This window comes from Aedes aegypti, chromosome 2 (assembly GCF_002204515.2).
Source record: "Aedes aegypti strain LVP_AGWG chromosome 2, AaegL5.0 Primary Assembly, whole genome shotgun sequence".
NCBI classification, from domain to species: domain Eukaryota; kingdom Metazoa; phylum Arthropoda; class Insecta; order Diptera; family Culicidae; genus Aedes; species Aedes aegypti.
The window spans coordinates 257,967,175-257,995,023 of record NC_035108.1 but is presented as its reverse complement, the minus strand read 5'-3'; the positions used below and the strand labels follow the sequence as shown (position 1 = coordinate 257,995,023).

At 34.2% G+C, this 27,849-nt stretch overlaps 1 protein-coding gene across 6 annotated transcripts in view; it reads left to right on the top strand.

The window, feature by feature from the left end:
* The window catches only part of LOC5566421, a 290,745-nt gene that overhangs the window by 233,024 nt on the left and 29,872 nt on the right, over positions 1-27,849 (top strand). For all 6 annotated transcript variants that reach the window (XM_021844859.1, XM_021844861.1, XM_021844855.1 and 3 more), the window contains 5 exons: positions 1,329-1,476; positions 2,026-2,189; positions 2,445-2,656; positions 2,722-2,996; positions 3,071-3,153. In XM_021844859.1, the coding sequence (XP_021700551.1) occupies positions 1,329-1,476; positions 2,026-2,189; positions 2,445-2,656; positions 2,722-2,996; positions 3,071-3,153 (882 nt within the window). The remainder of the gene's footprint in view (positions 1-1,328; positions 1,477-2,025; positions 2,190-2,444; positions 2,657-2,721; positions 2,997-3,070; positions 3,154-27,849) is intronic.

The window sequence follows — 27,849 nt, the reverse complement described above, 5'->3', positions numbered from 1 at the left end:
GACAGTGGGTGTTAGTTGGATTACACACACACACAGGGGTTTCGCTCTAAAAAATATAGTCATTGATAGAGATTTGATGAAAAGGTATGGCTTTTTGTTGGTTTTGACTTGAAAATTTTACTTATCTGAAAATTATACTCGTATGGAATATTTTTAAAATAAAGCTTATTCGATTTATTATATAAGGGCTTAGTTGAGCTTATCCTTCAAATGCGTTGAGATGTGCATAAACGTTTGGAAACCTTTTTTGGCCCATATTGGTGCAAAAGTTGGAGGATAAGTTCAACCCACATATACACTACCCACCATAAGTATGGAATCGCGTATTGCAACATTCATGCTGAAAATTGCAGCACCTTTAAAAGTTTAGCATCACCAAAAAAAAATATTATCTTGTGATTTTGAAGTGCGAGATCGATGTATTTTTAATGTCATCCTAAAAAATACGTCTTTGAGACCCCGCGATTTTTTATTTTTGTTGAAAAATTTTTATCTCTAGTTTTTGGGTGATTCTGAACTAAAAAGTGCTGCAATACTCAGTATTGCAACGATTTCATACTTATGGTGGGTAGTGTATGTCTTGAATGCCGTAAAATTTTGCAAATTACCTAAAACGTACATATTCTGCGAAATATGCTTTGTCAGACAAAAAAAGTCATCAATATTTTAAGTTTTACCCTGATTCTGTAAAAAAGTGCTTTTTATATTCCAATTAACCCTATTTTAAGCATATTTCTGTATAATACTTAATGTGTATTTTTATACAACCATCACTTATAAAGGTATAAAGTGTTTCTGTTGCAAAACATCAAAATTTTGTGTTTCAATCAGCAAACTTTTACCCGACACTAGTTCCGAGCTTTTGCCCTACCGATGGTGTAAAAGTTTGTTCTAGACAATCGTTTTTGAAACTGTCATATCATATCTGTTGCCAATATGTTGAAGGTTTTTTGTGCGATATTAATTTATTTTCATTAGTAATTGTTTTTCTCAAAATGGTCATAATTCTTAACTTCGAATTGTTGCCCCACCTTACTCTACAGTTGCTGCTTTACTGGATGTTTTCTAACAGCACGTGCTTTTTCCTTACAAGTGCATCGTGCTTGTCGTGCCGCTGCTGGATAGGCTTGCTGGCCGGCTGCAAGTCTGTCTGGTTACAGAGGCTTTCACTTTTGTTCCTAACTGGGTATATGGTTGGGCCCGCCGTACGTGCACAAACTCGCTCGTTTAACCGGTTAAATGATGCTCTCGTAAAGTTGAAGAAAACAGGTGAACTAACTAATCTAATACAACTTTCGTTTTCTGCTTGGCTCTTTTTCCCATCGCAGGGAGGAGGTGAAAAACCATACCGTGAAATGGCGACAAAAGTTCGAGTTTCCCTGCAAGATGACATCGAATGCGTCCACCGGAGTGCTGGATCCCTGCACGGTGCGGATATCGATACGCAAGGAGATCAAAGGGGGTAGGAGTTTTCAGGTATGTGAGGGGGCTGTGATATAGTCATTGCCAAAATAATGTGCTCATATGCTTGTTATCACTTAAATTGACAAAAATCGGATGTCAAACCTTAGCTAAAATGTGTGTACTTCATATTTAACATAAAATCTGTGTGATGGATGCACAATAGTGAAACAAATATATCCAAAATAAAGCGTCAGTGTAACAGATTGAAATAAAGTCAGTAAAATACAACAAAATGCTTCAAAATGTCTCCTAAATGTCTTAAATAACTAAAACAAAAGATTTGCAACAAAAAATCGATAGATAAGAATAAAATATTTCTGTGTGAAGGAAACCGTCTTAGCAAAAATTCAGAATTTTGTTCGACAATTAGAACTTTTTTCAGTGTATCACAAAGATTATATGCTAACTATGAATTATAAACATTTAAACGAATGGAATTATCGTCCTGACACACGATTTTCGCTAATTTGCGTGATTACAAACAACTGGGCACTTTATTTGGGCGGTGACTGTTTCATTGAATTATAAATCTCATTTTGGTTTTTACTTTGTCATTTACAGAAACTAGGGTTTATCGATCTAAATTTAGCCGAATTTGCGGGTTCCGGCCTGACGTCTAGGAAATGTCTCCTGGAGGGATACGATACCCGGCATCGGCAGGATAACTCTATGCTGAACGTGTCGTTAAGAATGCACATGATTCAGGGTGATATTTTGTTCAAAGTGTAAGTATTGCTGGGAAACATGGGCGTTGCCAGATTTTCCATCAGGTAGGGGATGGTTCGCCCCTTAAACGGATTATTAATCAAATTCTTATGAAATGTCATACGTGACCATTTACCTATACTTTTATCCTTTTGATGATTCTAAACGTTAGCAACAAACATAACCCTTCGATGGACTTTAAGCTACGCCCATGCTTAGAGATCATACGTGAACTGCTCAATATTAATGATTTGTATCTCTTATTTACCCACTAGTCCTTCGCCAAGCCCAAAGTCGAAAGCGCTTCCCCAGGAAAACCTCGGACTTGGCCTGCAGCCACCCGCGTCTGTCGTGGGCCCTCCTGCGGTGGTAGCCCCAGCAGTGACTGCCAATCGCGTATCAACCAAAGATGATTCATCGATAGCGTCCGGATCGTCCGGATTCGACTCGCTGACCAAGAAGAAAACCCCACTGTTTGCCACTTCGGGTAAGCTATTAAATTATAACAATCAATCCCTTCTACCATTATTTCGTCTTCATTTCCCATTCCAGAGTATCAACAATCAATAGAGTTGGACCCGCAGTCTTTTCTAGTAACCGATTCCGGTATTTCCGAATCTTCCGAGCCGCCATCGTCCCTGCTGGACACGTCGGTTGCGTCCCAGGCGACGCTTCCTTCGCATCTCGGGACCAACAGCAACGCGCAGTCTGTCGTGGGCAATGCCGTGGGCTCAACGAATACGGTGACTAGCACGGCCACAGCCGCAGGAACGGTTCCGGGTGGTATCGAAATGGGTCATTCCCGTAACTCCAGTAACACTAGTCAAGTAGGTTGATGCTGCGATCCTTGGAATGGATACTGATTGAAGTAAGCTAATCTTCCAATTCGTTCACTTTGCAGATGTCCAAAGGATCCGGTTACAGTAGTTTTTCTCACAGTCAACACTCGAGGCAAAGCTCCGAGGGCGACTCTGGACATCAAAGGTAGGTCACTTGTCGTTGAAATTCCATTCATCCCCCGTACCTTGACACTGCAAAAAAACTTCTCTCCCTAGACACTGTGCAAATTGGTATTCCGTTTTTCTTTTTCGTTTGGTTTTTCGTCTTCTTTCGTTTTATATCTTATCATGTATAGTTTCGTCCCACGTTTACAATTTCTTCTGTCTTTCACGAGTTTCGTTTGGTTTTTGTCTAGAAAAAAAAAATGTTTCTGCTCCGCTATTTTGAATCTCGTTCGGCTGACATACAAATGGCATTTAAGTAGGGAAAAAGTATCTCTATATTGTCGCCTCATGCGATGCTGATAATCTGCGACGCTGCTTCTCGCAGCTGATAAACTTGCATATATATATAAATCGCTATTCGTAGAATGACTTTAGAATTGCTGTTGCTAAATAATCTGGTATTCATCGCTGGCAAAGGAAGTTCATCTCATCTAACAGCGCTGCCTAACAAGGTTGGTCTGCGCCGTAAACAAACGACCATCTTTATTGAACGTCGACAAAATATAGGATATATTAAAAGTGTCAAATAAATTAAGAAAAGTTTAGAAGACGTCCTTAGTTCCGATCTCTTTTCGCTATACTCCAATGGTAATACAAGTTATTCACTCAATTTAGGCGAAACCATAAGAAAAGCGGAAAATTATCCTTTTCCCATTGATGCCCCATAATCCTTCTCCTCACTACTGTCGCTTTGAGTGTTTACTTTATTTTGATCTTCTACTCCTCTTCATCGACAAAAGATAATTCATTCGTATATTCACATTCTTCAAATTCTTAACATGTGTGTTTGATTGAGTTTTATTACAATAACTGAACGATACTAACTTGAAGCACACAACTAATATATCACTATCATGAACATAAATCCGAAACGCTAGTAACCTACGGTTGAACAGGCTGTTCTATAATGTCGTATGCTTTCCTGGGTTTTAGAGTTTTGCGAATTGTGCGATTGATGAAGTCTGTATTTCGCAGACGAAATAGACCTGTAGTAACCAAAAATATCAACAATCTTCAAATATATACTGTAGTAACAAAGTTGAAAGGAATTATCCCTTCTCTTACCAGTATTGTGTATTTATTTCGAAGTATTTTTTTCTTCTTCAAGTGAGTGATAAAGTAAATAGAAGTGTTCAAATTCAAATAGTGTTCTTATTTCTTATTAAAGATTTTGTTCATATAAGCTGAAACGATTGCAATCACGGCAAAAATCATCCGGCCAAGACTTTACAGTCAGTTGGAAAGTGAGGGAATGTTAGTGTGTAATGATTGTTGCTTCTAGAGAACGGGAATACCTCTACATCTCCACAATCACCACAGGAAGAACGATCATTGACACACGAGCCATAATTTCATCCCATTTATCCGTCTGCATTCATACAACACGCAAGACATTTATCGTTCGTGGAAGATAACGAACCATGAACGAAAACAAGACAGACACACACCACCCACTGTTTAATGCCGATTACTGTGTGTCACCACTTGTAACATTCGCTGACACACTCTTATTCTGATCAAGAAACAGAGGCGAATATTTTACATTTTCTGTGCTATGTTTGCAACCAAAGGGGCGTTTGATGATCCAATAAATTATAATTAGGTTGTTAAAGGCTGAAAATACCAGAAAATATAAAAGTTATTACCAATATGATGCAAAACATAAATCACCTGAATGGCTCGATACTGGTGTAGTCTGTGAGAGTTGCTGTTCTAGTTCGAGAGCGTTCATCTCGCGGCACGTAACAATCGAGAGAATTAATGTTTACATTCATAGGGTTCCCCGATTGCGATGTGTCACGAACTGTTACACTCTCTGAATATGGTTCGATCGGCTTATTCGAATCAAAATCCAAACACTGGTGAGGGAGGAAAACAATTTGGATAAGGTACTAAACACTAGTTTTGAATTGTTGTACCGCGGTGAAAAGCTATTGGTAGAATATTTAAAAAAATACGTCGGTATTCATAATGTCGAGCTATTCAAAGGCTGTTTTTAGTAATGACAAAAAAAAAGAGAAAAGTATGTGTTTGGTAAAACTATATAAAACAGAAATAATGAAAATTTGATTATTTTTTTTTTTTGAAAATTACATAAACGCAGTGTTGCCTGTGGTATCATAAGCTTGAAACGAGCTCACCAGTTGGTAATCCATTCTAGATTAAACACGAATATATTTTCGCACTCGCATAACGCAAAACGGACACGATTGATCTTGATTCCGTCGTCCGACAAAAATGATCATGCAACAAAGTCAAAACACCACACACTCTGTAAAAATGTTTTACAGTACATTAGTTTAAAAAAAAATGAGAGCAAATTTGAGACATATGTTTATTTCCATGGGCATGATTACGCCAAAATATAAATTGAAATTCTTTCAGTAAAGTTGAAACAAAAAGTCTTCAGTGTCAACAATTTCTTACGTTGTTACGCCACTGGTGATTTTTTGTGTTTATTTCACAGGGAAGAAAAATTATTTCTCCTGAAATTCGTACGACCACAAACTACACTTGCATTACATCCTGAAATAAATTCTTGAATTTGAACAATTTGCCTATTATGGACCGGCTGAAAACCTCGCCTATTGTTAAGGACTGTTCATTTCATAAAGTGGACACCTTGTGCATGAAATCGCAATCGGTTTTCTGTACATCGTTCGACTAATGTTGTACAGTGTTTCAAAAATAAAAAAGCATATAAAATTATTTAATTTCACACGAATAAGGAACAATGTTTCGAACGATCGATTTTTTGAGGTTATCAAAATCAATGATTTTTAGAAATTGACTGGAAAATTCAACAATCTATATTTTTTATTTTCGAAAAAGGCATGTTCTTCGAAAGCATCATCAATCAGAAGCCTGCTGAGAAATATCAATTTATTTTTGGAGCAACAATTTTCCAGATATCATAAAGTTGATTTTCACCGAATTTTTTGAAGAAAAATCTTTGAAATTTTAAGCGAACCGATATGAGTTGAATTTTTAGGTTTAAAGAATGTCCTAACGGAAGTACTAATATAGTATTAATATGAAAAGTAACCTATGCCTTCATAGAGTTGATTATTTATTTCCCACGCCACATTTAAAGCACAATAGAAAAACAAATGCTTTATTTTCAGAAGACCTTTCAAAGCACAATGACAATTATTGACATTGGCAACACTGCTGTAATGAAATCGATTTTATTTTCCATGTATTATTTTCATAATATGTTATTCTAAGATTACCGATTGAAATATTTGAAGAAAATTGTTTACAATTTGCTGTAAATTGATAAATATGCGTAGGGTCGGTGTTCCCTTAGTGGACAGTCCCCTATAGTCGCACTAGTGGCTTTTCACGGCCGTTTTGCTATAAATCTTTTCAAAACATTTTTTGACATGAAGGTCAGGTGCTATTTATATAAGTATCATTGATACACAGCTCGATTTTGTTCAGAAAATTGTCGAAATAATTAGTTTTGCTTAAAATTTGAATTCCCTTGGGCCTATAGTAAACCTGTTGTTCCTATAGTAGCACTACTGAGAGAAAATATGTTTTATTATACGAAATAATTGATGAATTAAGAACTGTTTTTACATCAAACTAAAGCTTTTGATCCACACTTTGTAGGAAAAATAAAAAAGTTTTGTAAAAATACGGTTTTGATAAGTATTTTGCCAAAGCCGTGGTGCTAGTGCTACTATAGGAACAGAAATTAGAAATAGTGCTACTATATGCACATGTATACCTATAGTGGCACACGCTATAATAAATACAAACATATGAGTTTTTGTAGTTTTCATATTTTTCCCACAAAACCAAGATAAAAAGCTTAAAAATAAATAATGTAAAAATAATGACGCTAGCGTTATTTTTCGATTTTTTTTTACGAATTTTTGTTCTTAGCTATGCGGCTATTGGTACATAGACCCTACATGATTTTAAAAGTATGAGCCTTTTAGTAAAACGACCACTAGTAGTAAAGAGTAAAATTTACACCTAAGAATGCAGCTAAAACTCACGATTTAGCTCGCTTTTATACAAATATAGTTTCTTTATTAATCCTAACTAATTTTGAACACGCTTTCTACTTTTCTTTTTGTTGGAAGTAAAAGGATGGTGTATCAGCAAATATGGCCATAAATGGATAAATTACTAGAGTGACCTAGTGTCAGAGGTGTAATATTAATGATTATTGTAAAGCTCTACCTTTAGTAGAATAGTCAAGGATACTAACATACAGTTTTAAAAAAGTTTAACTTTGACGAATAGCATTTCTTAGAAATTTATGGAAAACTGTTTAGTTCTGCAACCAAAAGCATTTTGTAAGATTTTATATTTTCATAACATTGTAGAATAATAGTTGAACGATGCACAGAAACCCGATTATGGTTTTATCAATAAATAAAAAAGATATAGCGTAAGCAGAATGTCCACTTTATAAAATGAAGTCCTTATTCCTTATGGCTTGTTCAGCAATTAGCGAGCATTTTGACCATTCAACAATTGGCGTATTAGCTTACAGTGTCAAAAATGATGTCAATAATATTAGGTAAATTGACAGAAAATTCCCCAAAAGTTTATAGATGATTTATCGAAAATCCTCAAACTATTCCGCAAAAAACGGCATCAAAAATTTAATTAGGAAAAAAATAATCTTTCGGCAGCAATCCCTTCCTGCATTATTCATGAATGTCCTATTTTTTAGAGTAATGCGGCAGGGAGCCGAAAGAAGCTTTGAAAAAGGAGCTGACAATATCGGGCCATCTATGTAAGGACTGTTCATTTTATAAAGTGGACACCTTGTGCATGCTGTATCTTTCTTATTAATCAATGAAATTTCAATAGGTTTTTTGCACATCGTTCGACTAGTATTGTACAATGTTGTGATAATAAAAATTCTCCAAAATAATTAAATTTCACACGAATATGGAACAACGATTAGATCGGTCGATTTTTTGAGGTTATCAAAATCAATGATTGTAAGAAATTGGCTGGAAAATTCGATAATTTATATTTTCTATTTTCAAAAAAGGCTTGTTCTTCGAATGCATCATCAATCTGAAGCCTGATGGAAAAAATCAAGTTATTTTTGGAGCAACAATTTTACAGATATAATAAAATCAATTTTCCCGTATATTTTTAAAGATTTTTTTTTTTTAATTTGATGGGAATTGAAATAAGTAGAATTTTAGTGTAAAAGTACGTCCAGACGGAAGTCCTAGTATAGTATTAATATGAAAAATAACTTACGCCTTCATAGAGTTACTTAGTAAGTCCCCACGTCACATTCAAAGCACAACAGAAACACAATTGCTTTATTCTTAGAAGACCTATCAAAGTACATTGACAATCATCAAAATTGGCAACACTGCTGTAATGAAATCGATTTTATTTTCCACATATTATTTTCATAATATGTTATTCTGAGATTACCAATTGAAAAATTCGGAGAAAACTGTTTACAATTTGCTGTAGATCGATAAATATGCGCACATGATTTTAAAAGTATGAGACTTTTTAGTAAAACTACCATAAACAGTAAAATTTATACTTAAGACTGTGGTTTAATCTCACAATTTAGCTTTCGTTTATACTAATATAGTTTCTTTAGTAATCCAAACTAGTTTTGAACACGCTTTTTACTGTTCTCTTTTGCTGGGAGTGAAAGGATGGTGTATCAGCAAATTTGGCCATAAATGGGTAAATCACTAAAGTTACTTAATGTCATAGAATGGTGGAATATAATTGATATTTTTAAAGCTTTACCTTTAGTAGAATAGTAAAGGATACAAACATACACTTTCTTCATAAAAATAAGGATTTTTGTTTTGCGAAAAATATTGTTAAACTTTGACGGACAGCTTTTTTTAAGAGTTTTTGGAAAAACTATTTCGCTCTTCAACCAAAAGCATTTTTAAAGATTTTATATTTTTATAGCATTTTAGAATAACAGGTCAACGATACACAGAAAACCGATTACGATTTTATCAATAAATAAAAAAGATATAGCATAAACAAAGTGTCCACTTTATGAAATGAACAGTCCTTACCAAATATATTTGTTGACGTCAATTCAGGTATGAACCTCATTTAGCATTTTTAAAAGAAAATTTCTGAAGGAATCCACCGAATAATTCCTGAAGGCCTGTCTGGAGAAATTCTTGGATAACTATTTGAATGAGTTCACGAAGCAATTTATAAAACCTAGACAAAAATCTAGAGGAATTTCAAGAGATATTCTTCGAGGACTTCACTTTCACTTTGGAGAATTATTAGAGCATGCATAAAAAAACAAATTGAATTTTAAAACTTCATCTCACTTTGCGAAAATAAAATATTAAATATTACTACTAAGGCGAACAAATACCGTTGAACTTTAATGTATTGCTTATCTTGAGACAGATAAGCCTATTTCGTTTGCGACTTACAAACTTCTACAGTGTCGAGTGTTCGACCTTTTTTGAGGAGTTACATGAATGAATAACGAAATCTTTAAACGAATATAAGTATTCCTAAAAAATCTAGAGATGTATTTACCTAGAAGAATTTTAAAATGCTATATCAAGAAAAATCGTGTGAAAAATTTTTGGTTTTCAGGATTTTAAATAATCTCGGTATAATGCTTTCACGGAATGCCAGAGGAAATTTTTAAAGAATTCTCGTGAGAAATCCCCGAACAAAATTCTTCAAGAATGTTTAAGAAAATTCATGGAAGAATTATCGTATAAACGTATTTTGTGTAGAAGTTTTTCTCGAGAAATAAATTTAAGAGGGATTGTAACACTATTGATAGATAAACCCCAAAACCATTTTCAAGCATAGGATCTGAAAAATACTTCAATAATGTACTTAAAAAAGCTACAGATATCCTATGATAAATCTGAAGAGCAATTATCAGATACTGTTCCTGAAGGAATCTATTTGGGATACATTACAGGAATCCCTGCAAAAATTGTTACGTGATATATTGAAATTGTTGAAAAAAAAAGGATTTAAACACTTTTTGGAGAAAAAAGAAAAAAAGAATTTTAAGAAGAACCGACAGTAAAATGCTTATGGAATCACTGGTTGAACAATTGAAGACATTGTGGGATGAATAGCTGTAAGAGTGAATGCATGAATTTCTGAAAAAAATACATTGTGGGATGAATAGCTGTAAGAGTGAATGCATGAATTTCTGAAAAAAATATTGAGGGTCCTGGAGCAGTCAGCAATGAAATTTTCCAGAGAATTAATAGAGATATTCTATAAGGTTATCTTACAAAAATCATTAAATAGTGATTACAATATTGTAATTTTTGAAAAATATTGTGATGCAGAAATTTATGAAAGGATTCTAAGAGGGAATCTTAAAAATGCTGTCATCAAAATCCTTGTCGGATTGATGTTCTTTGAATTATTACCACCGATTTCAATATGTGGGAATCCCGGACAAAATTTATGGGAAAATCATTGAATACCAGAAGGAATTCACGGAAAAAATATCCAACGAATACCTACAATTCCTAGATACATAACTGTAGTAATTTTCTAAGGAATTCGGAGATGTCCTCTTTGAAGAAAACAAAAAGATACTCCTGAAGATATTCCTGTAGCAATACTTAGAGCAATCTCTCTCAAAATCATGAATGAATTATTAGAAAAATCTCAAGAGATTCTCCTGGTTAAAGCTTTGGAGTACTTCTCGAATGATTTTTTAATTGTAATTCAACAAACACAATCATCAAATCACAGTGGTTATTTTACAAACAACGCAAACCACTGCACTATGGTCCAGAAAGCAGTTTCACGCGGAAAGATGCATTGGTGCCTTAGAATGAAACATTAAAACGGTCTTCTACAAAGCTGTTTATTTTGGTAAGGCCCTTTCTTTGGTGTAACTTAAAATTAAAGTGGTCCACATTTTCATACAAATGGTATTACTAGCTTCCTTATTTGAAGAAATTATAGTATACATGCTTCAGGAAAGTTGTAAATCATGTAATATCAAGCAACTTTGCCAAAACAAAGTTTCTTGTAGCTCTCAAATTAATCGATTTAGTGCTATTTTCATGTAATGACATAGAGTGGCCCAAGGAAAACCGGTTTTCTGGTTCCAGTGTTTTCAACTCTAATATCTCATCAAAGTAGTCTATGAATCACTTTTAGAGCTTTGAAAAATGCGTAATTTGGTAGAGGGAGGAACTTATTACCTCTTTCCGTTTTGGAGTTATTGTTGTTTTGCAAAAATAAGCCTACTTTGATTGTGAATATATCTGATCGGGGCAAGCATAAAAAATATCTTTTAGGGAAAATAGAATTGTATATTATTTCAAAAAGCAAGAAAAACATCAGTAATTCCAATAGACGTATAAGAAACTAGACCGCTAATGTCGCTGCTAATCGTGTGACCAACATCTAGTACGCGCATTTTGGAGGCGGTACACAAAGTGTCAAACTTAACCATAGTAACCAGCTTTCAATATCAAAACATTCACTCTGCCACAATCCCGCCATCGCGAGCGTGAGGTCTGTTTTGTTTTAGCAATAGATTTTCCGTGTGCCTTGAAGAGCTTTTACTATACATGCAGAAAATTGTGCCGGCTAGGTATGTTGTTCCAAAATTCAACATTATGATGACCATACAAATACATGGAGTGACGGCTTCAAATGGGATAGTGACCGAAATTGGAAAGAGACTTGAAGCTTGAAAAAGAAGCTATCTGTTCTCCGGTACCTTTCATGAAGATAAAAGTGGGAAAACGATCTCAGAATAGCAGTTCAACCGCGTATGCGTATACTTGGAACTTCAACGTAAAAAGAAACCATGAAGTTGAAAGGTGTTCATCATTTGGATCAGTGAATAGCTTTTTATTATTCATTAATTGCATCATATTTAAACAGTTTTTCGTAATTCTTTCAACAGGTCTTCATGCTTCTAATAATATGTTATGGAATTGCAAATAAACTGTGAATGCATTGACACGGGATTCAAGTGATTCAACTGGATTGATCTGTAGCTGATCGAGAAAAATTCAAATCGATTCATTGGAAGTATTTTTTAGCACAATGAGAAATGAACGAAATAAACGTAGTTTCACTGAAATAAAAGAGGCAATTTCCAATCTTTCCTATACGATTTGCGACTTTATACCAGTCATTATAGAGAAGGTTTTATTCGTTTCATATTAACATTAGTGAGTAACTCAAAGGTTCCATGTAAGGCCAATTCCGGATGCAGCATGTAGAACCGCGACTCTAATCTTTACCTATGCTGGTCAGTTATTCCAGCTTTCAAGCTCTTTGCACTAATTTCACTTCACATTTCCCTCCCATTTGAAGCAAAAACAAAACAAATGATTTGACACTTTGAGTACCGGTGGATCGCGCTGATAGAAAATCAAGGCTACTGTGGTTGATTCATCCCAATCACAACCATTGTATGGAACTAACAGCGCCTCTAGCATTCTAAATCTAATATTTCTATTGTAATTCCCAAACAGAAAGAAAAAACCAAAATACGCATTTTTCAAAACTCTTAAAGTGGTTCATAGACTACTTTGATGAGAATTAGAATTGGAAAGACCAGCTTATATTATCACAGGAAAATTGCTCTAAATCGGTCAATTTGAGAGCCACCAAAACAGTTGCTTGAAAATGGATGGTCTACAGCTTTGCTGAAGCATGTATACTATAATTTCTTCAAATCACAAAGTTAGTAAAACCATTTCTATGAAAATGTGGACCACCCTGATTTTCAATGACACTAAACTAAGGGCCTAATGAGCATGAGCATGAGCATAGATGACCGTACAATTCGTAGTTGCTACTCCGTGATTGACCAGAACAATCGAAGTTGCACAGGGAATTTATGAATGGGACTTGGGATTAGCTTACCATTCTTCAATGTGCACAAATTGAGAGCTCAAAGTTTAAAAGTCAATAACGGCGCCGGCCACGTCCTTGTAGCATGATAGACTTGCATTACAAAGTTAATATTCAAAAAACATAAATAATTCATCTCAAGCATTAGAACATGTTCATGTTCCGATGTTCATAAAGAATATCAAATTACAGAACGTTTCCTAGCTCTCACAAATCCTTAAGAGTGTGAAAAGCATAAAACAGTAAAACTAAATTTCACATCAACTGAAATGCTGAACCTTCCCACGATCATAAAAACCTTACTTCACAATTCCCAAGCATTCATATCATGCTAACATTCAAACCAAATTATTGCCAACCTTTTCCAAATTACAACTCAGGCAATGACCCATGTCATTGTCACTACACTCTGACGCCAACGATCATTCCAGACAATCGATATATGCAATAGCGTAATTCGATCTCCTTGCCTACGCCAAGTGCATCGTTCTCACGATGCAAGAGGCCAATGGTTATATTTCTTTTCGCTTATAATGCATAGCGTTAAATTCTGATTGGCTTATATTTACATACCAAAAGTTAACTCCAAGTACCGCCTCTTTTAGAACACTTTTAGAACATAAGCAATTCAATGATTGTAAGACTTCTGGTAAGTAAAAATGATTCTAAATAAAGATAATCTTGTAGACAACGGAACAATCAACAAGTCTAAAATTTAATACGGTAAAATTAATACGGTAAATGGCGACCGGTGACTTTCGAATCTTTCGGAGTCCGAAGTGGATTATTATTGATCACCAACTAGATGATCTAGTGATTGATTTTGCATGAAGCAAACAAGTGAAAAAACAAAACAAAAATCGGAAGTTTTTCAAACAGTGCTAGTGAGATTCAAGTGATAAGTGAGATTCAATTATGGGAAAAGGCGCATCAAAGTCGTCCAACGAAGGCGACGCAAATGTTCAAATAACTAATCTCCTAGAAAACCATCAACAGTTCCATGAGGAAAATGCATTAAAGTTGTGGCTAATTTTGGTGATGGTTGGTATCCAAACAGTGATAATGGTTTACAACATAATAAAGAAGAACACTCGAAAAAATGCACTCAAAGCAGCTAAGAGTATTGCTGTACTGGAAAAAGTTTGAATAAGAAATCAAGTGCAGTGAATAAAAATAAACATTTTAAATCATTCGATAAAAATAAACTGAACAATTGTAACGAGTAAGTGTACAAAATAATCTTCAAATAAGTGTAATTCTTGTAAGTGAACAAAATAATCTTCAAATTGTGCGGAAAATCAGAATCGCGTGACACAAGAAAATCCCGCGGTGCAGTGAATTGAAAACGAAAATTAATTATCCACGGGCGAACCGGCAACTTGGAGCCGCCCCAACAAAGGGCAAACCGGCAACATGGAGCTGCCCCTACGAAGATGAGAACGTACAGTTAGAACAACATCAACAAGCAGCAGCAGTGACCGAGGTGCAACGATCGTGCCAGAGCCAGGAACATGACGATGAGCAGAATTACCCGTAGGAAGACAACTATTGGTGAGCGTATCAAATCCGTAATTGATTACTAACATTAATTAATAATTTTCATATGTGAATTGTGCATTGTAAATCTACTTTTATAATTATATTGGAAAATTCCCCATTAAGAAATAATATGTTATGATTTATATGGTGAACATAAATGAAAGTTTATGCCTTTATTAGTAAATTTCATTTGGTATTGATATTTTTCTTAACTATATGAATTATAATTAAAAATTTAAAATGGATGACATTGAATGGGAAGATTTTCTCAAATTTTTAAATGAAGTTGAAAAGGGTAATGGTCCAGAACCATTTGCACCTTTTGAAAGAAACACAACCCCCCGTACGTGGGAAGAATTGATAGCAAGAATTGAAAATTTGCCAGGAGACGATCCAATCACATGGTTGCCCCTGAGCGAAAAACTATAAAAGAAAAATTTTATTTTTTTTTATTATGCAATTAACCTTATGATCAACTTTAAAAGTTTTCAATGAGTGGAATTGAATTAGAAATACAAAATTTAATTGGAAAACTACATAATATTAAAACAAACTTAAAAAAATCTCCTTTTAGAAGATACCTTAAAAGTACTCTAAAGGATAAAATTCTTTTAACTAAAACCATATACAATAAAGTCGTACAAACTCTTTTGAAATATGAAGATGTTTTAGATAATAGACATGTTGATTTCTTTATAAAAGCAGCACGTCTTGATTATGATGAAATAATTTATATACTAGAAACAAAACTTAAGAAATATTCAAAACCAATATCATTAAAATCACTTAGTTACGCAATAATATTCAATATTAGACTGATCAAGATTTCAAAAAAAAGTTAAAATGGCATTGAACATAAAAACAGCATCTGAATTAGCATCACTGATTCCCTCTTACGATGGAAATCCAGGAGGTGTAAAATCATTTATTGATGCTATCAGATTGGTGCAAACTATAGTGCCAGCAGATCAGCAAGCCCCTGCCATCCAGCTCATTTTGACTAGGTTGACTGGTAAGGCCAGAGATTTGTTTACTGGCGTTCCGGCTAATTACCAAGAAATTGTGGATAAAATTTCTGCTGACTGTACTGACAAAAGCAGTTCAGAATTAGCTCTCGCTAACTTGAAAAATATTAAACCAAAAAAAGGCCAAGAAACTTCTGGGTTTACCAAGGAAGTAGACATACTAGCAGATAAATTGAAACAAGCTTACATTAGAGAAGAAGTACCTAATGAAGTAGCAAAAAAATTAGCAAACAAGGCTGCCATTCAATCCTTGATTATCGCATCACAGAAGCAGGAAACAAAAATGCTTTTGAAAGTTGGAAAATTTGATTCGCTTTCTGAGGCATTGAATATCGTTGTGGAAAACGAGAATTTTAACAACGAACCATCTGTGTCAATGTTACAGATGAGAAAGAAATTTCCTCAAAATAAGCCAAGTTATCAATCAAATTATCAAAATCGCAACAATGGCAACAACTCTAGAGGTAATTTTAGAGGTTTCACACGTAATAATACGCGTCAAACCACACCAAATTTTCCTCAACAATCATCAAACAGATTTTTAAGATACAATTACCAAAATACCAATCATCAACATCCAAGACAACAAAACTGGAACCATTCCGGTAATAGACGATTATATCATATGAATGAGGTAGATGGTTCAATGCTTTCCAGTCAATTTGCGCCAAACGGTGCATTGCCTCAACCGGTAAGTATGGTGCCAAGTAACATGATGCCACCGCAAAGGCAACACCAACAACCTCAACAAGTTCCAAATCATTTTTTAGGAACAACAGGTCTGTTCCCGTACTCACGATGAATCTGAACGCGTCCAATTTCATATCGGTCAATGTTCAGATGACAAACACTACAAACACATTCATAATAGATTGTGGAGCAGACATATCTATTTTCAAACGTAGCAAAATACACCCCAGCTATCTAATAAATATAACGGAGAAGATCAAGTTAACAGGTATCACTGATGACACGGTTGAAACCATCGCGTCAGCAGAAACTGACCTATATTTTGAAGGAGGACTGTGCATCAAGCATAAATTCCACCTTGTAAATGATGAATCCCCTATTATGACAGACGGCATTTTAGGCCGCGATTTCTTAAGTTCCCATAGATGCATAATTGATTATGAGTCTTGGTTACTTAAGTTTAATGTAAATAATGAAGAAATAACTGTACCAATTCAAGACAACTTAAACAATGGCTTTATCTTACCGAAAAGAAGTGAAGTCATTAGGCGAATTATAAATATTCCATATACATATGATATGGTTGTGCATTCACAGGAAATATTGCCAGGCGTTTTCTGTGGAAATACTATCATATCATCTAATAACCCTTATGTTAAATTTATCAACACTACAGAAAATCCTGTACATATATTGTATTCACGATTCCAACCTATAATGGAACCACTCTATAATTACCATATAATGAAAATTAATAGTAGTATTAAAAATAAGAAGAATCGTCAGCAAGACATTCTGAATCAAATTAAAACTATTGGAATACCTTTAGATGCAGTAAAAGGTTTACAGAACCTCATTGCAGAATATCACGACATTTTTAGTTTACCTGATGATGTTTTAACCTTTAACAATTTTTATACTCAGGAAATTCCTCTGCAGGACAACTGTCCGATATATATTCCGAATTACAAAAACTTACATGCCCAAACCAATGAAATTCAGAGACAAGTGGATAAGATGCTGGGTGAAAACATTATCGAACACTCAGTATCCCCATACAATTCTCCAATTTTGTTGGTACCGAAAAAATCGGATACTAATGACAAGAAATGGCGTTTAGTTGTCGATTTTCGACAGCTTAACAAAAAAATCCTTGCTGATAAATTTCCTCTCCCCAGGATTGATACTATTTTGGATCAATTGGGAAGAGCTAAATATTTTTCCACGTTGGACTTGATGTCTGGTTTTCATCAAATCCCACTAGATGAGAACTCAAGAAAATTCACAGCGTTTTCAACACAGTCTGGACATTATCATTTTACGCGTTTACCATTTGGATTAAATATAAGTCCAAATAGTTTCCAGCGTATGATGACAATCGCCATGGCTGGATTGACACCCGAATTAGCTTTTATTTACATTGATGACATCATTGTGATTGGTTGTTCAGTAAACCACCATCTAATGAATCTTACACAAGTTTTTGACAGATTGAGACACTATAATTTAAAACTCAATCTAAGTAAATGTAAATTTTTTCAATCAGAAGTGACTTATCTAGGTCACAAAATAACTGATAAAGGAATATTACCTGATCCTTCTAAATTTGATACAATTAAAAATTATCCAGTTCCATCCAATGCGGATGATGTTAGACGATTTGTAGCTTTCTGCAATTACTACAGGAAATTTGTTCCAAACTTTGCAAAAATTGCTAGTCCTTTGAATAATTTACTTAAGAAAAATTCAAAGTTTATGTGGACGGATGGATGTCAATATTCATTCGAATCATTACGCAATTATTTAATGTCACCAATGATTCTTCAATATCCTGATTTTAATAAACAATTTATCTTGACGACAGATGCTTCAGACATTGCTTGTGGAGCAGTACTGTCTCAACAATTTGAAAATAGCGAGCTACCGATAGCTTTCGCAAGTAAAACCTTTACGAAAGGAGAAAAAAATAAACCAGTAATTTTGAAAGAGTTAACAGCGATACATTGGGCTATTAACTACTTTAAACCTTATTTGTATGGAAAAAAGCTCGTTGTAAGAACAGACCATAGACCGCTAGTATTCCTGTTTGGAATGAAAAATCCAAACTCGAAACTCACAAATATGCGTTTAGACTTAGAAGAATTTGACTTTGTCGTAGAATACATACAAGGCAAAGCTAATGTAATCGCAGACGCACTGTCACGTATTGTCACAACGTCTGAAGAATTGAAAAAAATAAATATTTTGAAGGTTAATACAAGAGCAATGACCCGTAAACAAAATCAAACTACAACACCCGCAGAAACACCAAAGGTTACTGTTAGTAAAGAGCCTGATCACCTCTCTACTTACGTAACTGAAAATCCAAGCATTACCAACAAATTGCATAAGTTAAGAATTAGTTATGATAACAATGTTCTTGAAATGATAATTTTTTCAAAGAACAGTAAAAAACGTGTTGCATCAGTGCAACAACAGTTTATAACAAACGGAAGTCAAACACTTGAGTTTGCTCTTCTGAAATTAGAAAAATTATTACTTACGATGAAAATTAAAAAGATTGCTTTATCTTCGGATAATGAACTTTTCAAGTTATGGCCTATAAATATTTTCAAAAAAATAACAAATGAAAAAGTTAGACACGTGCAAATAATAATTTACAATCCGCCAAAATTCATAACGGATAAAAATGAAATACATGAAATAATAAGAATTAACCATGAGATCCCATTAGGAGGTCATATTGGACAACATAGACTTTATCTCAAAATAAGAGAAAAATATAAATGGAAGGATATGAAAGGTTGCATATCACAGTTCGTAAAATCCTGTGAGTTATGTAAAAAAAATAAAATTACTAAACATACTAAAGAAAATATGATAGTTACCACAACACCTTCCACACCATTTGAAGTGATTTCAATTGATACAGTTGGACCACTTCCATTAAGTAATAACAAAAATAGATACATAGTTACAATCCAATGTGATTTAACGAAGTATGTTGTTTTAATACCAACGGCAAGCAAAGAAGCTAATGTCATTGCCAAGGCATTAGTCGATCATTTCATATTAGTGTACGGAAATTTCCTTGAATTGAGGTCAGATCAAGGAACCGAATTTAAAAATCAAACCTTAGAACAAATTTGCAAAATTTTGGAAATTAAACAAAACTTTTCAACGGCTTATCATCCCCAAACTATTGGTTCATTAGAGAGAAATCACAGATGTTTGAATGAATATCTGAGATCTTTTACAAATGAACACCATACAGATTGGGATGATTGGTTAAAATTTTACAGTTTTTCCTATAACACCACTCCACATTCAGATCATCAATTTACACCATTTGAATTAGTTTTTGGCAGAAAAGCTCAACTACCCAACGAAATATACGAAAAAGGCATAGAACCACTTTATAACTACGAGGACTATTATCATGAACTTAAATTTAAAATTCAGAAATCAAATGAAATCGCTAGAAGAAAATTAATTGATCAAAAATTAATACGAACAAATCAAGCAAATCAAAATATCAACCCAATAAATCTAAATATTGGAGATTTAGTATATTTAACCGTAGAAAACAGAAAAAAACTTGATTCATTTTATTCAGGACCTTATAAAATAGTCGAAATCAATGACCCAAATTGTAAAATTAATCACTATTTGACACAAAATAATGAGAATATTACAGTTCACAAAAATCGACTTATTAAAGCATAAAAATAAAAAAAAAAAAAAAAAAAAAAAAAAAAAAAAAAAAAAAAAAAAAAAAAAAAAAAAAGTTTTGATTTAATTATTGTATCGATAACTAACAATAAATTTTAATACAAAAGAGATCCACCGAGCCTAACACCCATAAAAAAAGAGAATAAAACACAAAAAAAAAAAATGACAATCAAATGGGGTAGGTAAAATTTCTTAGTATAACACTAAGAAGCTTGAAATTCGATAGGATCAAATAAGTATATTTTTTATGTAAACGGTATTTGGAGCATAGCTATACACGAGTAATTTTTCTTCGATACATTACTCTCCCGAAGGGTGGAGGTGTAGCATGATAGACTTGCATTACAAAGTTAATATTCAAAAAACATAAATAATTCATCTCAAGCATTAGAACATGTTCATGTTCCGATGTTCATAAAGAATATCAAATTACAGAACGTTTCCTAGCTCTCACAAATCCTTAAGAGTGTGAAAAGCATAAAACAGTAAAACTAAATTTCACATCAACTGAAATGCTGAACCTTCCCACGATCATAAAAACCTTACTTCACAATTCCCAAGCATTCATATCATGCTAACATTCAAACCAAATTATTGCCAACCTTTTCCAAATTACAACTCAGGCAATGACCCATGTCATTGTCACTACACTCTGACGCCAACGATCATTCCAGACAATCGATATATGCAATAGCGTAATTCGATCTCCTTGCCTACGCCAAGTGCATCGTTCTCACGATGCAAGAGGCCAATGGTTATATTTCTTTTCGCTTATAATGCATAGCGTTAAATTCTGATTGGCTTATATTTACATACCAAAAGTTAACTCCAAGTACCGCCTCTTTTAGAACACTTTTAGAACATAAGCAATTCAATGATTGTAAGACTTCTGGTAAGTAAAAATGATTCTAAATAAAGATAATCTTGTAGACAACGGAACAATCAACAAGTCTAAAATTTAATACGGTAAAATTAATACGGTAATCGGTCATCGTGGAAGGAAAGGAATGTTAGTTCGACAACCGTTGTTACCAGAGACCGAGATCACCTCTGCATTTCCACAGTTGTCATGGAAAGGATATTGGATTAAACATATACATCGGCTTCTTTTGACACCTTTGAGATCATCATATAGCATATTTCGGAATATTGATAAGTTTTTGCAAAAATCCTCCGAGTGAATTGATATTAAAAAAAATATATTTTACACAAATTTGTTCAAAAATTAAAATTTTCTATTAAATACAAGATTTCTTTTTATACAGCACATGCATGTTATCGAATTTTAGTGACACATGGTGTTTATAGTTAAACATTTCACAATTTTGACGTGCTTACTAAAATTTTACATGTTTTTCACTATTTTAAAAACACGTAAAATACTAGTGATTTTCACATTGTTTACTATAATTTCATTTGATCTAGAACTTCTTCGATGTGTTGAACAACCTGCCGTTTTTTAAACGTTCTATAACTTTGCCGGCGACGTGAAAGCTCTAGAACGTGAAACAAAAACGTGTGCGTCTATGCGGCGAAATTTCCTACTAAATGTTATCATCAAATTGAAGAACAAATAATTCCAAGATACGTCTCCGGAGACAACAACCCGAAAAATGCTTTCCCAAAGCGCTAGAGTTTTGTCTGGCTAAATTCTGGCTCAGTGTGCAATCATTACAGTCAGTTGAAGGCTTAGGATGCATCAGGATCTTTTTGAGTGCAATGCTCATGATAATTTGAAAGATTTCCACCTAGTATATTTTTTGCACGAATTATGGAAACAAAGAGCAATCTTCAAAAGTATACTTTGATAAGCACTATTTTCCATGGAAAACCATAGAAAAAGCTTTTTGGGAGTATCCCTGGAAAATTTCTTAAAGTTATTCATGGCGGAATCGCAGAAGATTTATTAAAAGCATTTTTTCAATAAATATATAGTAGGGGATCCCTTATCACCGGATAAAGTCGAAAAATTGAGAAATCGTGGTTCAATCAAGACGGTGTATCAGAAGAAAGGATAGCTGCTATAAAGAGTAATGTTTGCCTAGAATAACACATCCTTGAAATATGCACATCTTTTTATAAAAGGAGAGATTTTTGAAATTCGTTAAAAGGTTTAAGTATCGCCTTAAATTTAAGCCTAATTAGTAATTAATTTGAATATTGGAAAATAGTTTGGATCACGCAATAATGATCGAATATAATCATAATTTGAAAGTATGAATGTATTTTGTACCACATTTAAACTAAATGTGGACATACTACAATATTGGTCAATCACCTCATGTCCCCATGTTTCGGACAGCCTGATTTGTTATATGATATCTTTGTTATTTTTGCACCCGTATCTCAAAATAAATTCATTTTATATGGATTCCGTTGTCCAAATATCCATATTTTCAAATTTATTTATTTGTGCTACAAAAATAATGATATTTATCATAAATGGGTCACGGTGTGTTTCGTAGAACAAGTTTATTACAAAAAAATAGGTAAGTCTGAAACTTCTCCACAATAAAGTCTAGGTTTCTCGCGTTCATTTGCTGCTAAAACCAAAATAATCGGTCGGGGGGTCCAGAGTAATTTTTTTTTGTTTGATTTCGAGAGACTTGCACATATGTTTGAATTTGCCTATCTATGTGTTTATGTAAATTATGGCGGATCAAAATTAAAAAATGTTTGAGAATTCAATCTCACATATGTTCCTTACTATCCTTACTATAAAAATAGTGTTCTGTGAAATTCGCAGCTTTCTAGGTGGTGATTTAAGGTGGCCCAAAGACAATGTAGGTTTATATGGAAATTACTATGAAGAAATTTTGAGGTATGTTCCAAACACGCTTGTACTGTAATGTAAGTACAAACTTATTATTTTGGTTTTAGCATTGTAAAAGCCCATTCTTCAAACAGTAATTGAGAAATTTGCTGAAGAAAGAAATTCAATTCGACAGATATCAGAAGAGATATTCATGAGTTTGTTTGCTATTATTTAGCTTGACCCCTCTACCGGCAGCTTCATTTTTTCAGCAGAAAAATATATTTAAATCGCGATAACATTTTTGTTTCTCTATATTTTTCCACCATTTTTTCACAACTTCTCAAAAAAATCTTCTACTTTTGGAATCTATGTCGGTATTGACCATTGGTCAACTGGTTTTAAAAATATTTCGGTGTTCCTTGGGGGACCGACACTTCCCATATAAAATTTCAATATGATGTTTTAAGAAGTTTTCAAGATCTCGTTACGGCTAGAGTGGTACCAAATACATAAAAGCTCATTGCTCAAAAACAGTTACACCGATTTGTTTAATTTCTTCACAATAGACTTTCATCAAAGTTTAGTTTTGAGAAGTGAATAACCGAATATGAGAAAAAATCTGTAGCCAGAGATAATTACGAGAGTTATGGCTATGCGTCGGTCCCCCAAGGAATTTTGGAATATCTCTGAATATAGATGACCAATGCTCAAAATCGATACAGAGTTTTTTGAGAAGTGGTGGAATTTTTTTTCAAAAATATTGAGAAACAAAAAAGTTATCGCGATTTGAATATTTAGAAAAAATGAAGCTGCCGGTAGAAGGGTTGATATGGGGTTATAGTACTGCAAACAAGTACAAAAATCCCAAACCCATTTTAGCCTCATGATGTTAGTTTCTGATCTTTTCATAAGCACTGTGCCATTAAGAAAATAACATAAAGAATATAAGATTTGAAACTTCTCCAATACCATCCAAATTAGCGTATTTTTCAGCACCATGGGGCAAGTATATTACATGCCTTATAACAAGGTTTATCACATGCGAAGCCTTCTACTAGTTAATTCGAATAACTGAAATTGTGTTGTTTGAAAGGCGGATAAGTCACTTTTGTATCTGAGTAAAAAGAAAAATCTCGCATAGTTTAGGATCTCGTCCTAAAAGCCATAGCTTGTTATTACTGAGCAAACGAATGGATTTACACTTTATTTCACAATGCTACGACGAAGAGAAGATCCTCCTCTGTCTCCCAGCGGTGACAGTTTTTATTTTGGTCCGTTTATCTGCTTAATAACAATGAGCTACACACTCGGTTTTCAATGGTTTTATCGGTGAATATACATAGAAGCCAAACTTAGAATTTTCAAAAGCACAAGTCTAGAGAAGCAGACAACCGGTAACTCACTGGTCACTCGCTGGTGGCGACTAATCAATAAAATGTTCAACGCAAAAGGTTGTCAGGTTCTTAAGATACAAATCTACAAACAAGCTCTTGAAAATTCGAGGTTTGATATCGATGCATCTTCACCTATTAAAAATATTTCCTAAAAACTTCTTACATCATTATGACCAATTTAAGTACGATTTTCAAGGTTTTTCGTGGACAATAACTAAAATGACGTTTGAGACAGTTTTGCAATTATGCGTATATCATATGTCATATATGCTTATTACAGCTCTTTTGAGCAAGAACAACTTTATTTTTCAAGCCAAGGTATTCAAATGGTTTGATCTTGCAGTTTGTCCCGTATCTGTGTTCAACGCAATGTGTGTCGGTACAAAAACACATATCCATGAATACTTCACACAAAATAAAAATAAAATGTTCTGGACCCCCCGACCGATTATTTTGATTTTGGTCGCAAATGAAAGAGCAAAGTCTAATTGTTTTTAGTTCGAAATTTCAGACTTACCTATTTTTTTGTAATAAAGTTACTCCATAAAGACACCGTGTGGGTAACAAGATCATATAAAACCAATATTTTTTTAGTTATGAATTTAGCGGCTTAAGTGTCCGGTACTGGGGGATCTCCCCCTTATTTTGTTGAAGATATTTGAAAAATAGATGAATTTTGCACAATAAGTTATAAACCAAAATTTTGAATGACTTCTGATAAATCATAAACTAATCGCTATAGTAGTTCCGGCTGCAATGTTTCACCAAATTCAAAGAATTATCCATTCAGACTGCGCCCATGATACATTAAATTTGGAAAAAGTCAAATGAAAAAGAAATACGTAATCCCGCAAAACTCAGACACGGAAAGCATACGTTTCTTCATAGCACTGCATCGTAAGCGATTGTACAAACATACTAAACTTTAATAAGTCCTAACGAGGGGTTGAATGCTGACGAATGTTACTAATCTGTGAATATCATGAAAAGCCAAAACTCATCAACGTCATAACATCATCAATTTTCAATTTTTCCCATGAATTTCCATCAATGTCGTAAACTTTAGTCAATGTCGCGTCGGAAAGCTAGAAAGAAATCGATTTGACCCGACGCTAGCATGATCCTAGAAACCTCCTGTAGGTTAAACTAAGGCCACATTTAGGGATCCTGTAGCATACATGTGCCTCAGTAACACTGCTTCGTTGACGTCATAATAGAATTGTTGGCTGCGTTGAATGTCCCTATCTCTTTCTCGTAGGTACCTACCCCTAGATCTCCTCCCTTTCTTGCCATGTTGCGCTCAATGACGCAAATACGCAATGCATTTTACATCCTTCCGCTGTGTACTTCCTTTCCCTGTTCCTTGTTTTGTGTGTGGTAGGTCAAATTCTCTATCCAATGTTCTCGCAGTGCTTTGTTAGTTTGGCTAGCAAGCACTGGGTTTACCGGTAAATTTATGATGAAAATGTACTTAGATCTGGATGGAAGCACCCAACCCTACATTTTTCCTGTCCCGTGTAGAAAAATTCTCGTATTTTTCGTTAACTGAAAGACTATCTAGTGGAATTCCTGGCAGAGAAACCGTGGAAACCGTGCGCGCAATGGATAAGTTTCTTATCATCATCTTCGTCGTCGTCCTCGTCTCCGTTGAAATGGGAATGTGAATTTATATAACGAGAAGTTTTATTACGTCAGTAAGTTTCCGCTCCTTTAGTATGCTCGAGGAGTGCATCCTCGAGATTGGTAGAAATATACTCATATTCAACCGTTGAACATATGGGCCCGGCTCAGACCGCCGTCGTCGACATCGCTGTTAGCGTTGATTTATGCTGGGTTCTTATGCAATTTAAATGGACTGGAGAAATAATCTGGAAAGTAAACTTTGTGTTCACTCACTGTCTGCGGGCGGAAGAAAAGTTTTAGGCACTTGACGGGTATCCTTGATGTCTTAAATTGACTGATAAACGAGAATAAATGGTACAGATTCGAACTTGTTCTTATTATGTGTGTTTAAGCTTTAATTGATTAATTTCGATTATAAATTTTGAAAAGCCTATCGAAGTTGATAGAAATGTGACCTGAATTTTAAACGAAAATAAGGAAACTATGTTTTTCAATACTGAAGTTTTCACATTTTCTTTATCTTAATCAATATTTTTGCCTAAGCTCAGTAATCATGTTTTAAGAACGTGACGTTCCCCACAATATTACATACGTGGGAACTAAAGGCAGAGTTTCTATTTCACCAAATAACTACATAATGAATCGTATCATACCCAAGTGTGCACACATGTGCCTGTGGACTTAATCCAATTTCTTGAGTAGCATGTGTCGCTTCACTTTGATAACCAAATGAAGAAGATGCTGAGCAAAGTAATTGAAAGGATCATTTTTGCTTTCTGGAAAAAAATGGTAACGAGTTTTTTGCCGGATCACTGAGGTGGGAAAGTTTTGCCTTTATAACGGTTTTATAATTTGCATGAAACCTGAAAAATGTCATTACGATCAATGGTAGCGCCTTCGTGCTATTTTTTGTTCGTTAGCTGAGACGGAATAGGTTCTGAGTGACCATCCATTGAATACGTAACGCAAAAATTGGATACAAATTTAAAAACAAAATGTCACACTTTAGCTTGCTGTCCCCCCCTTGTAAAAATAAGCTGATTTTTTATGCTATATATGCTCAATTTTTTTAAGGTTACAGTGTACTGCGTCCTGTTTTCAAAAATCCGATTTTGCGTCTCGTTTTCTCGAGCACAAATCAGAGGATAAATTAGACGTATATTAGACCATCCTAATGTTAGGAAATTATAGTTTTTAAATTACCCCTGTATTGAACCTTAATAATACTGAGTTATTTTGGCCAACAATTCCTCTAGACTATGCTATACTCGCCTAATATCAGTTGAAATTTTAACAATCTACCGATTAACACGGAAGTTATTAAATTAGTTGCACTTAGTTACTACACGTGACAAAAATTTGTTTCGTTCAGAAAAAATATCTTACATTAAGGCTCTACGAAATATATCTAGTTACATCCTGATTTTTTTCGATTTCAAGATTGTGCTCTTAGTCAACTGTGCAATCTTTCTGCCGCTGATACCTACATGAATAATGTGACAGTTAGATGCTTTGATTTCAATTAGCTACAAAGCTTTCCTTACATTCCATTGCAGTTGATAAAAATGCGTACGTCTAGTTTGATAAAATTTTGTTGAAGGAACATTTCTGAAAATTATGGGACTAATTTTGTCGAGATAGAAGTTCTTTACGAATTCGGGATTGAATTTGAAATTTAGGCGGTAAGAAGACCAAACTGTAGCCTAAATAATTGGGTGACAATCGATTGAATAATCTTTAAGCCACAGACACGAGCTTCAGCTCAACAAAAGCATCGAACACGTGCGGTTGAACTCAACTGCCTCCAGACGCTAAATAAATTGCGTATAATGTTGCAGACATCTACATTGACAGAGAAATCATAATGGTTCCGTCTGCCGCAAATCTACAGACACCAGACTGCTCAATGTCTTTTCCATTCGAGTGTTTTGCTTTAGCAAATCAGCATTGTTCTCAGACGTCTCTCGCCCACCAGGCAGGCACAAACATCATCTGCCAAATAGATTTTGCATTATGTTCGAAACAAATTGTCATGAATCCTAACCAGCCGTTGTTTTTTGGAG